The following is a 13,562-nucleotide window of genomic DNA, read 5'->3' on the forward strand; positions in this document are numbered from 1 at the left end:
TGCAAATATAGTAAGGAACATTTTGAATTTAATTCTTTTCATTTCAAATCCTTTTAATAATAATAATTCCAATAGTTAAAATTAAATTTCTTTAATTTTAAAATTCAGAGACTATTTATTTGAATCAAAAAACCTACTGTTGCCAATTATTCACTGCAATACACTCATATTTTCCCCATACAGACAGACCTTGTTTTATTGAGTTTCACAGATTCTGGGTTTTTTACAAATTGAAGGTCTATGGCAACCCTCCATCGAGCAAGTCTATCAGAGTCATTTTTCCAATAGCATTTGCTCACTTCGTGTCTCTGTGTTCCACTTTGGTAATTCTTGTAATATTTCAAACTTTTTCATTATTACATTTGTTATGGTGATCTGTGATCTCTGATATGACTACAACTCGCTGAAGGCTCAGATGATGGTTAGCATTATTTTTTAGCAATAAAGTATTTTAAATTAAGGTCTGTATATTGTTTAAATATGCTAGTGCACACTTAACAGACTACACTATAGTGTAAAGATAACTTTTATATGCACTGGGAGCCAAAACACTCGTGTGGCTCTCGCTTTATTGCGACGCTTGCTTTACTGCAGTGATCTGGAACCATCTGGAACCAAACCCACAATATCTCCAAGGTATGCCTGTATCATGGGATCACGTTAGTTTTCTTATATTCCTTATATTATGAATTTCGCGTATCTTTATATAAGGGTTACAAGTTTCTAATTTGTACAAAATGTCTTTTTGGTTAAGTTACAACAGAATTAATGATGAAAATAGCCGTTAAATTAAAAAAAAAACCTCTTATCAAAATTCTTCCTTTGACTGTCAACAGTAAGAAGTATCTCAAACAAATCCCCCCACCGTGTGGAAGAAAATACAAGATGTTTTATATATTCCAATATACGTATTTGGAGACACACATGGGATGACAAGGAGTGAGTTGCATACCAGCTTGGCGATGATGAGCGCGTCATTCATGAGGTCCAGCAGCGGCGTCTCTGTGTGGATATTGTAGAAGGAGTAGGCGGCTTTGAGGCTCTTGTGGGCGGGGTGATGCATGACTGTGGAGGGGAGCGTGTAGAAGCTCAGGAAGTCAGTTAGTTTACCACTGGAGTTCTAAAGAACAAAGGCAATGTCAGGTAAACATCTCCTTGAACAAGTTTCATCCAGGCATCTCAGCTCACGTCTTGATCTCTGACTTGCACCACAGCTTTCCGTTAGAATGAAAAGCAACAGCTCATGCTCCGCTCTCCAGGTCTGATGTGGAGTCCCTTACCATATGCTGGGCAGAGGCCAAGGAAGAGCGTGGAGCTGTGCCTCAGCCTAAGTGCTCGTCAGCAACTGGCATCAAGTTCTTAAGAAGCAGAATGTTCTAAAAGGAACGCTCTCTGGTTGACTAATGAGTCTCTCTAGACTTATGGGACAGTGATAAAAGTAAATTCATTGTTTTTGCAGGAATAAGAGCACCAAGGATTAGAAGGCTACCTTTTCCAACTAAAGGATACTGTAAAATAATCTTCTTGGCACAAGGCAGGAATTGTATCAGCTTAAAGTGAAGTTGGATAGGATTTGGAAGCTAGTTTTTTAGAAGCTTGTAAAAAGGCACTGGTACTGCACCAAAATATATGTGTGTGAATGAGAAAATCTGAAGCTATCAAAAATCAAAAGGGATGCAAAAGATGGTGTTTGTTTTGTCATCACTGGTACACTTTCAATACAAGAAATTAGCCAATATTGTTTGCATTGTTTCTATTACCTGCAGTGACCTATGCAAGTCTGCATATAATTCAAACCATGATATATTTGAAGTATACAGCTGCGGAGGCTAGACCACATATGCCATTGCTAATATTTGTTTTAGCAGAAAATTCCAGAGGATGTATTATCTGGTTTTTGAGTGCTTCTGATTCATTAAACCTTTTTTTCAGACATTATGAAATTAAAGATGTTAAGCAAAAGTGAGAGATGACTTAAAGACCTAAATTTTCAGCTTTATTAAGGATTTTCAACTTGAAAAACACCACAGCAGAAATTAGAGAAAAAAAAAAATCACTGGATGGGCTCAACAGTAGAGTGGAGATGACAGAGGATAGAATCACTGAACTTGAATTTACCCAATCTGAAACAAGAGAGAAAACAGAATGAAAAAAAAAAAAAAAAGAATTAAGCCTCAGGGATCTGTGGGGCAGTAACAAAAGATTCACCATTCATATCACTGGAGTCCCAGAGGGAAAGAAGAAAATGTGGGGCTGAAAGAGACAATGGCTGAAAACTTCCCAAATTTGGCAAAACGGACATAGTAGATTCAAGAAGCCATGTGAACTCTAACAGGATAAACCCAAAGAAATCCACACCAAGACACATCATAATGAAATTTCCAAAAACTAAAGACAGAGAGAGATCTTGAAAGTAGCCACAGAGAAACAACACATTACCTATGGGGAAATACTAATTCAAATGACAGCAGACTGCTCACCTGAAACCACAGAGGCCAGAAGCAAGTGGCATAAGAGCTGAAAGAAAAGAACCGTCCACCATGAATTCTGTATCTGGCAAAACTTTCTTCAGGAAAGAAGAGGAAATAAGGACATTCTCAGACAAATGAAAACTAAAAGAATTTGCTGCTAGCATACATACCTTTAAGACTGGATGAAGTACATTCTTCAAATAGAAAGGAAATCATAAAAGAAAGCATCATGGAGCATCAGAAAGGAAGGAAGGAAGAAGGAACAGAAATCTGGGTACATACTTTGAGCTATGCTTCTTCTCATGAGTTTTATAAATGACACGATGATTGAAACAAAAATTATGACACCATCTGATACTCAAGACAGTGATATTTAAACAATGAGACTGTACAGCAGAAACTAACACAACACTGTAAAGCAATTTTACTCTAATAAAGATGTGAAAAAAAATGATGAAAAAGTAAAGAGAAGTAAAGTCACTTGGAAGTGGTACAACATGGATACCAGAAGACTGTGATAAGTCACATCTGTATACTGTAATACCCAGAGCAACCATCATGAGACCTACACAGATATACTCAAATGCACTATAAATAAATCAAGACATCCAAAAATGTTCAAGGAACAGGAAGGCAAGGAAACAGAAACAGAGGGACAGAAACCAGAAGAAACAAACAGAAAACATGTATTATAATATAGAAGACTTAAGCTCTAACATATCAATAATCATCAAATGTAAATGGCCAAAAAACACCAATCAAAAGATTCTGGCAGAGTGGATAAGGAAAAATGGCCCAAATATATACTGTTTACAAGAAATTCACTTCAAATTCAATGACATAGATGGGTTGAAAGTAAAAGGACTGAAACAGATATACCATGCAAACATGAATTTTAAAAAAGTAGGAGTGGCTATACACATATACCTCAGAGATACTGTGGGTTTGGTTCCAGACCCCTCAATAAAGCGAACATGGCAATAAAGCGAGTCACATGAATTTTTTTGTTTTCCCAGTTTATATGAAACTTTTGTTCACACTATACTGTAGTCTGTTAAGTATGCAATAGCATTATGCCTAGAAAACAATGTACATACCTTAATTTAAAAACACTTTATTGCTAAAAAATGCTAACCGTCATTTGAACTTTCAGCGAGTAGAAGTAGTAACATCAAAGATCACCATAACAAATTTAACCATAATGAAAAAGTTTGAAATATTACAAGAATTACCAAAATGTGACACAGAGAAACAAAGTGAGCAAACGCTGTTGGAAAAAATGGCACCAACAGACTTGCTGGACACAGGGTTACCACAAACTTTCGATTTATAAAAAATGCAGTATCTGCTTAGTACAATAAAGCGACGTGCAATAAAACGAGGTCTGCCTGTATTAATATACAAGGAAGTAGACTTCAGAGCAAAGAGAACTACTGAAGACAAAGAGGGGTATTACATGATGATAAAATGATCAATCCACTAGAAACTCATGCAGGTCCAACATGTATAAGTACCAAACAAGACCCTCCAGAGACATCAAGAAAAACTGACAGAACTGAAGGGGAAAAAGACAAATCCAGAGTTATAGTTGGGGACTTCCACACCGCTCTCATTAACTGACAGAACTACCAGAATTAAATAAGAGCTATGACTACAGATTCTGTAGCCATTAAAAGGGAATACTATGAACAACTTTATTCTTACAAATTTGACAATTTAGAAGCAGACCAATTCTTCTAAACTGTATTAAAACTCAAACAAGATGAACAGTCCTATAATCATAAAAGAAAGTGAATTCATTATTTCAACACAAAAGAATTCTCTAAGGTCAGATGGTTTCAACTGGAGAATTCTAGCAAACATTTAAGGAATTAACACCAATTCTATATAATTTATTCTAGAAAACAGAAGACGAGGTCATACTTCCCAACTCATCTTATGAGGCCAGTAGTATCTTGATATCAAAACCAAACAAAGACAGTACAAAAAAAGAAACTGCAGACCAATATCTCTCATGAACTCAGTAAATACTCAACAAAATATCAGCACTCCAAATCCAACAATGTATAAAAATTATATACCATAACCAAGTGGATAATTTTTCTAGGTATGCAAGGGTGGTCAAACATTTGAAAATCAATAAATGAAAATCAATAAATGAAGAAGAAAAATCATGATTGTATGAATTGAAGCAGAAAAGGCACTGGACAAAATCCAACACCCATTTATAATAAGAACTCTCAACAAGTTGGGAATTTTCTCAAATCAGTAAGGAGCTTCCATGAAAAACCTACAGCTAACATCATGGAGTAAGATTCATGGGGTAAGACTGAATGCTTTTCCCCTAATAACAGGAACAAGGCAAGGATGTTGATCTTTACCACTCTTATTCAATAAAGTACTGGAATATCTAGCCCCTGCAATAAGGCAAGAGAAAGGAAGAAAAGGCATACACATGGGAAGGGAAGAAATAAAACTGACCCTATTTGTAGATGACACAATTGTCTATGTGGAAATCCCAAGAAATCTCCAAGTAAATTCCTGGAACTAATAAGTGATTTCAGCAAGCCTGCAGGATACAAGAGCAACAAAGAAAAACCAATTACATTTCTACATACTAAAAATAAACATGTGGAAACCAAAATTAAAAACATAATACCATTTATAATCACTCCAAGGAAATGAAGTATTTAGGTAAACACTTTAAAAAATATATACAGGATCTGGATGCTGAAAATTACAGAATGCTGACAAAATAAATTTTAGAAGACCTAAATAAATGGAGACATACCATGTTCATGGATTGGAAGACTTGTTAATTCTCCCTAAATTAATCTACAGAGTTAATGTAATTCTTATCAAAATCCCAGCAAGGTCTTTTGTAGATAACGACAAGCTTATTCTAAAATTTATATGCAAAGGCAAAGGAACTAGATTAGCTAAAATAATCTTGACAAAGAAGAATAAAGTGGGAGGAATCACTCTACCTGGTATCAAGGCTTACTATACAATTACAGTAATTAAGACAATGTGGTACTGGTGAGGAAACAGACACAGAGATCAATGGAACAGAATAGAGAACCCAGAAATGGACCACAATACAAAGTATCAGTATTCAGGCTATATAAAACTTTGACAGGGAATTCCCTGGTGGTCCAGTGTTTAAGACCTGGTGCTCTCACTTCCAGGGACCCAGGTTCTATCCCTGGTTGGGGAACTAAGATCCTGCAAGCTGCACAGCATGGCCAAAAAACAAAAAACCAAAAAAAACCTTTTACAAATCAAGAAGACAAGGGTTGAGTGAAGTGGTTGAATTATGCCATCTTGAACAAAGGCAGTTCAGTTCCAACCAGTTTTGCAAAAGCAAAACAATATTAAACTTTGGGACACATCCTTCTCAGATGAGATCATCCAAACTGGCCTTTTCAAAACTAAGAAAAGCAATTAGTCACACAGACAACAACAGAGCAGATCAGAACCCTGATTCCCCATGATTAAGTAGTAAAAGTGTGCTCTTCTGCCAGGAATGGAAGCTGTAAGAACAGCTGGTTCTGAAAGGGTGAGCAGGAAGCTGGTTCAGAAGCACTGAGTCATGTGGGCAGGAAGGGAATGGACACTCTATGATCCTTCTGGAAAATGGACTCAGTTGCACAGTGTTCTCATACTTCTCTGTACTATCTTATCACCTTCTCTTTACCTCCACTACAAAAGTGTCAATGATGTGCTCCTGGGGGAGGAACCAGTGGGCTACTTCCTCTTCATCCATCACCGGGGCTAGATGAAACTGCTTCAGGTAACTGTTGGTTAGTTCTTGAACAGCTTTGATATCTCTTGGTTCCATTGGCCTCAAGCCTGAAGTTTTTGTAACCTGTTAGAGTGAAAACAAAACCAGTTGGGACGGGCTTCCCTGGTGGCACAATGGTTAAGAATCCACCTGCCAATGCAGGTGACACGGGTTCGAGCCCTGGTCCAGGAATATCCCACATGCTGCAGAGCAACTAAGCCCGTACGCCACAACTACTGAGCCTGCGCTCTAGAGCCCGTGAGACACAACTACTGAGCCTGTGCGCTGCAACTACTTAAGTCCACGTGCCTACAGCCTGTGCTCCGCAACAAGAGAAGCCACCACAATGAGAAGCCCGCGCACAGCAACGAAGAGTAGCCCTTGCTCGCTGCCACTAGAGAAAGCCCGCTTGCAGCAATGAAGACCCAACACAGCCAAAAAAGTAAAATAAAATAAATAAATTTATTAAAACAAAAAAAGTTGGGAGGTTTAAATAAGAGCAGTAAACAAACTTGGCGCCAAAGCATGATCCCCAGACCAGCAATATTAGCATCCCATGGGAGCTTGTCAGAACTGCAGAATCGTGGGCCCACCGCAGACCTACCAAGTCAGGATGTGCAGTTTCACAAGATCCCCTGGTGATTCGTATACACATAAAGCTTGAGAACCACTAGTTTAGAACATAAGCTACACGACATGTTCTATCCTATCTCTGTGTACCAGGTCTTTGGTCAGTATTGTCCATTACCCAGACAAAACCAACGGGAACACTACAAGTTCATCTATATCCCCATGCCAAGAACTTTAACAGCCTACACGATAGGGCAGAACAATCTCAGCATGTGTTCTGGAGGATCACACTTTTAAGACTGCCACGTCTGACATTTTGAAAACACAGTTGAAAATGGCTGAGAAACTTTTAGTCCAATAGCCCGTGGAAAAAATGTAGCTCTTCTGTTCTCGTGAGCAATAAAAATGCAAGAGAAGTAAAAATCATATCGGTCAGTATGGGAAGGGAAGCATTTTAATTGCCAAGAATGAATGGCTAGTTGCCAAGTAGTGGCCCTGATCTCTTATGCCATCTTTTGATTAAAAGGTGATCAGAATAGGCATCTGAATCCATCATTCCAGAACATCAAAATTTTTACATTAGGCCATGGGAATAACAAACCCTCAAGGTCAGGACAAGTCCCCATTTGGATTTGTTCAAGTCTTATCCTTAAAAGAGCTCCAGACAGCAACTATAGGAAGTGTACAGACACCAGGATACTTGACAACAGAAGTGAGAAAGGTCACTACATTTGCTTGTTTGTACAAAGAAAAACTTAATACAAATAAAACTGCATTTTCCCAGTTAACTCGATATTTTTTTTTCTTGAAGAAATATTGGATAAATTTTAAGTGACAAATAACTTGTATATAAATAGTGCTATTCTATCTTTTCTGTCCTAAATTACCACTAAGTACTTTTAGAATTTTTTTTAATTGAAATATAGTTGATTTATAATGTGCCAATCTCTGTTGTACAGCAAAGTGACTCAGTTATACATACATATACATTCTTTTTTTATATTCTTTTCCATTATGGTTTAATCACAGGATATTGAATATAGTTCCCTGTGCTGTACATTAGGACCTTGTTGTTTATTAAGTACTTTAAAATTAAAAACTGCCTTTAAAATTAGATCATCACAATTCCTGCATGCCCCCAGACTACTGGTAGGGGAGAAGACCAAGGTGGAAAACGGGTTTTCATCTTGAGTGTCGGCTCTGATGGATGTTAGTAGTTGTGCTGAGGTTTCTAACGTTCTGTGCCAAGAACCGCTGATTGCTTACTGATTCACTTTGGGAGGAGAGGGGCTTTGTGTTTACAGACCCAGCAGTCCTTAGCTGAGTATTTACTATGTGCCACTCAGTTATGATTTATGGAATCTACAAAGATGCAGTAATGCAGCTAAAATAGTTTAATATTCTAAACTGAGAGAATTTTAAGTCCTTGACATTTAATAGAGAACTCATACTTTTAGTATTTCTGTGGATCTCAAAGCCAAAGGACCCGAAATCTCCAGGCCCCAGGTTCCACCCAAGGCTTAACCCTTGGTTAATAATGGCCTGAATAGGTGTTGAATGAATGAATGAATTCCTAGGTTTTTAGCACAATCATTTACCCAATAAGGTGAGGTGAAGGCTGCAGACACGGAAAAAAGTCACTGTCAGCTCTGAAGAGATGATATTTCTACAGCCTGGCATTTAAGTACAAGCCAGGAGTGAAACTGTATTTTTCTTTTGTTTCCCTAAGCCAATTTTAGTCATTCGGAGCATTTCTACACTGCAATTCATGGGAAGAGGAAACCTATGTGATTGCTAAATGATGTTACATGAAATAAATATACATTTCTAAATGCTGGTAGGAAGGCCAAAGCCATACCAAATGTATACTGCAGTCATTTGAAAAGATTATTTTTTACTATGAGGATGACCTTGATACATTTTAAACAGCCTTTCTCAACATCAGATTGTTCTTTCTTTTGTTACTGGTTCAGTAAGAATCAATAATATCAAGCAATGAGATTAACTAATGAAAGCAACAGGATACATCTTCTCTGTTCATAGAGAACATTCAGAAATGAAGACTGAAGCTGGCCAACTCCTTTTTGGAGCAAAATATGCTTCTGCAGCACAGTTCTTATTCACTGAATTTTCATACTGTGTAATCACTAAATCAACATCCTTTCTGCCCAGAAGATACCCTTAAAGCGGCAGTTCTCAAATATTTTGTTCTGGGACTTTGTTATGCTCTTAAGAATTATTCAGTACTCCCAAAGAGCTTTGCCTACGTGGGTTATATTTATCCGCATTTATCATATTAGAAACTAAATTAGAAATTTAAAAAAAAAGAATATATAAGCTCACATTCCATATAGCCTCTGGAAGACTGCACAGTGCACTTGTAAGACAATGAAATGAAAGATGCAAATTATACTTTTGTGTTTTATAAAAAACTGACTTCACAGGCCCCCCAGAGGTTTCTGGGAACTTCAAGGGATCCCTGGACCACACTTTGAGAACTGCTACCTCAGGTCTCTGAAGGTCAGAAAAATGGGTAATAGAATTTAGATAAGGAAGACTCAGTGAAAACAGTATTGTTTGGCAAACCGGCAGGGAGAAAACACATAAACTTGGTAATTTCCAAGCACTTCAAACAAGTTTTTACAGGAGCATTAAAGCAGGAGAGAACATCAGACTATATCCAGCTATAAAAACATATAAGGTCCTAGAAACAGGGGAAGAATATTTACTTTTGCTGATTAACAATGGCTTATGTGTCTCAGAGCCTAAACTTGTTTCTTTCTAACATCAGAAAGTCACATCCTCTCCAAGAAATCTACAGAAGCACGAAATAAATTTTAAAATATAAAATTATATTTTAGGGAGTTCCCTGGTGGCCTAGTGGTTAGGATTCCGGGCTTTCACTACTGTGGCCCAGGTTCGATCCCTGGTCAGGGAATTGAGATCCTGCAAGCTGCCCAGTGCCGCCAAAAACAAAAAAAGAATCATATTTTATATAATAGCTGTTGTCTTCAGGAAGAGGTGGGGGAAATGCTATACCTAGACAAAAATCTCAGCTTTGGCATAATCTGAAAGAATCAAGTGGCAATGTTTTCTGAGACTTCAATAAAAAGCAGAAAAAACTTCCAGTAACTGAGAAAATCTTAACTTACATAAACAAACTCTATTTCTGAATCAGATACTTTCCCACCATCCAACTAATATGCATTACTTGTTGGACTCTATATGCACTGAAATCTGCGTAAAATCTGCTTGTAAGTACATAAGGAAACAAAGCTCAGAGCCCTATTGAAAAACAGAAGCAGTGCCGTTCTCTGTCAAACTATGTGGTGTGAACTGATTTGGAGCTAAGATTCCACAGTAGAGATGTCGGCAATGATTATGATTATTTATTTGATTTAAGAAGGAGCAGTAGGACATTAAACACTAAAAAAAATCAACAGTTACTAAATCGAGAACACCTGAGTCTTAGCATGTCTTCCCAGGCGTAAAGTTCTTGCAACACAATGTAAAGACACTGGGAGATTAACCTGACTCCCACTTTTTATCTGCTTCAAATTCCTTCACCTTGAAGAGCACCGACTAAAAAAAAAAAAAAAAAACCCCAACGTGGTTTGGAAATTCTCAACACCAAATTAAAAACAAACCAACACTGAAAGGGTAGGAAACTGTGTTCCTCTTGGGAAAACCTTAGTCTCGCAGGTAACAGTAGCTAATGGCATGGGCCCCGGGGATGGTTCTGTCCTGATTGGAAGACTCTGGGCAAATCAATCTGGTGTCTCAATGTCCTCTTCTGTGATTGGGGACAGTCACCCGCCCTCTCTGATTGGTGTAGATAATAAATGAGATAATGGATGTTAACTGTCTGGCATAATGCTGGCTGCAATCAATGTTGACTTTTATAGTCAGATGTCCACAGCAAAGATGTAAAGCTGGCACGGTAAGCAGAAACGGGCCTGGCAAATCAGAAAACGAGATAGAATCAAAGAGCAAAAGCTGTATTCAGTAAGGTTCTTGTCTTTACGCTTCACGGTACAAAAATGTTCTTAAATGATGCAGTTGCCAGAGGGGGCATCATCCGCCTGGGCCCTCGGGAGAGAAGGAGGCGGTCTGGTGTATGCTGCCTCGTCCAGCTTCTAACTCAGGAGCTGACACCATGGTGGCTGCTGGAAGCACCTTCCAATTTTCCAGTGTCTCTACTTGCATCTCTTCTATCTTCTCTCTCTCTCTCTCTTTTTTTTTAAATTTACTCTTTAGTTTTCTTTCCTTCCCTATGACTTAAAAGGAGGAAGGGAGGCTGGAACACACCAATGAGAGGTGTTTGGACCTTGACACTCATCCCTTCCTGCCTCAACCTGGTCTCTAATGACGGCACAGTGAGACGTCTGGTTGGACTGGGCCTTGGTGCCCCCAAGGCAGTTGTGTTAGAGGTGAGGGTGGAGGCAAAGGGACCTCACAGGAGAAACACGGACGTCTAGGGCCTGCCTTCCAAGTCCTCCACTTATTAGTGACAGGCCCTGGTCTAAGCATCAAACTTCACAAGCCTCGGTCTTTGCATCTGTACGATGGGGATAAGAATACTGACTTCAAAAGGTGGTTGGAAGAATATACTGAACAATATACGTGACAGCACTTTATAAACTTCAACTTATTAGGGAAGAAAAAAGGCAATCACCATAGCAACATGGCCAGAAGAGGACTGCTCCACCAAGGAAACCAGGTTAACCACAACCAAGATGCCAAGGTCTGGTTTCACACCAATGCCCGCCCCACCAGCAATTTATCACCAACTTGTCAAAACTTTGTTACCTATGAGTTGATGGATGCTTGTACAAAAATATGGAGGCTGATGGAAAAAGTCAAGTCAAAACTAACTTTCAGTACCTCTAATTCTAATCATCCTGAATAAACCAACGCCAGCTACTAAAATTCCTTATTCTTCAGTCTACGTTAGGCAACTATGTGTAAGGGGGCACTTTCCTTACCCACAACTAGACAGGTTTAGGCTCAAGAAACTTAAATCTGGGGAGACCAAAGTAGAACAGCATTCGCCCCTAGTGAAAAAAGTAGGCACGCCTCCAGTTCTTATTTCAACTCACATACGGCAAAGTATTTGACAATTTGCAAGGAGGATGCTGAGAATCAATGGTGTCCTGTCTTAGCTGTGCACTGTGCCTCCCTTGTTCCTCTTTATTTCTCATGGCCACTTGTGCCTCTACATGACTCTGCCCCACTCAGTGGCTCTGGGTCTCGGCCACTAGCAGAAATTATTTCTAGCTGATCAGTAAATTATGATGGTCATGATCATGGTGTGACCCCTCAGAGCAGTTTCCTGCATCTCCATTTCAGTGCACATGTCTCCATACACTTACCTTCAATTCTGTCACCCCAACTTGAGGGGGCCTGATCCTTCTTCCTCAGGACACGTGGACCCTCCTTCATTTTGTCACCTGTGCTTTTTATTTATCTCTGTTCTGATCTACGTTCCCCCCTCTGTCCTTGACCTCACAGATAGGCAGTGAGTTCATTAGTTCAAGCCCCACTGTCTGCAACTACAGCTTAGGCAGAAGGGAGACAGTGCCTTCCAGGCCCTCTACCAGGTGGTGGAGCCCCAGAATGACGACCCTGACATGTCCAACACCTGGTTTCCTTCACCTCCACTTTTCTCCTTATGAAATTCTGCCTGAGTCAGCAATTAGTTGATTCTGGTCAGTCATCAGAAAAAAGACATCAATTCCTGCAGCCGCTGATCACATGCATTTGGTAAACACACAACCGGCCCAAGACAAAAGGCACTAGAGTTGGCTGCACCTTCCACAGGTGAAGTCCTCTCCTTCTTTGGGAGGAACATGGCTATATTGCACAAGAATCCCTCAATCGAGTTAAAATATCTACTACAACCCAAAAGAAAGAATAGCTCTGACGAAATCAAAACTTTACACAAAAGATCCCATCTTTGGCGGACAGATTCCACAATGGCCCCAGTGATGCCTGCCCTCCTGGAGTTCATGTCCCCGCCATCCACTTGTCTCGAGTGTGGGTGGGGCCTGTGACTTGCTTCTAACCAATGACATACAGCACCAGTGATTCCACTTTAATTGACTATGCAGGGGTCTAACTTCCATCTTGCTAGCAGATGCTCTCTGTAGACTCTCCTCGCTGGGTTCGATGAAGCAAGCCGCTGTGCTGTAAGCTAAGCTACAGAGAACCCCAGCCGACCAGGAGCTGAGGCAGCCTCAGGCCGACGGCCGGCAAGGAACTGAGGACCCCAGGCCAACTGCCCACAGAGAATTCAAGGCTGCCAACAGTCATGTGAGCTTGGAAGTGGATCCATCCCCGGTCAAGTTTTCAGAGGAGGCCCTGACCCTGGCTGACACCTTAATGACAGCTTCATGAGAAACTCTGAAGCAAAGGCCTCAGCTAAGCAGTGCCTTGATTCCTGACCCACAGAACCCAAGAGAAAGCACATGTGTTGGTCTGAACTTCTACATTTGTGGTAATTTGTTATGTAGCGATAGATAATTCATTCACCATCTGAGCCCTGAATAAAGCTAAGACTGATAAGCACGTTTAAATTTCCACTTATTAAGAGACAATTTTTCACACTGGGAATTTACTAGTTTAAAAATATGCGAATTTAATGAGACATTATTTCCTCTCCCCGGGTTTCTTCTTTAAACCTTATTCCTTAGTTCCATGTGTTAAGATATCATCAGAAACCTGAACTTTTCTTTCCT

At 39.5% G+C, this 13,562-nt stretch overlaps 1 protein-coding gene across 3 annotated transcripts in view; it reads right to left on the reverse strand.

Moving 5' to 3' along the window:
• Positions 1 to 13,562, reverse strand: part of NMT2 (N-myristoyltransferase 2) — an 80,583-nt gene that overhangs the window by 3,640 nt on the left and 63,381 nt on the right. For 2 of the 3 annotated variants that reach the window (XM_067703984.1, XM_067703994.1), the window contains exons 9-10: positions 6,169 to 6,339; positions 953 to 1,120 (exon numbers count right to left, since the gene is read on the reverse strand). In XM_067703984.1, the coding sequence (XP_067560085.1) occupies positions 953 to 1,120; positions 6,169 to 6,339 (339 nt within the window). The remainder of the gene's footprint in view (positions 1 to 952; positions 1,121 to 6,168; positions 6,340 to 13,562) is intronic. The other variant, XM_067704003.1, reaches the window with a different exon arrangement.

Source organism: Pseudorca crassidens, chromosome 1 (genome assembly GCF_039906515.1).
Source record: "Pseudorca crassidens isolate mPseCra1 chromosome 1, mPseCra1.hap1, whole genome shotgun sequence".
Classification (NCBI taxonomy): domain Eukaryota; kingdom Metazoa; phylum Chordata; class Mammalia; order Artiodactyla; family Delphinidae; genus Pseudorca; species Pseudorca crassidens.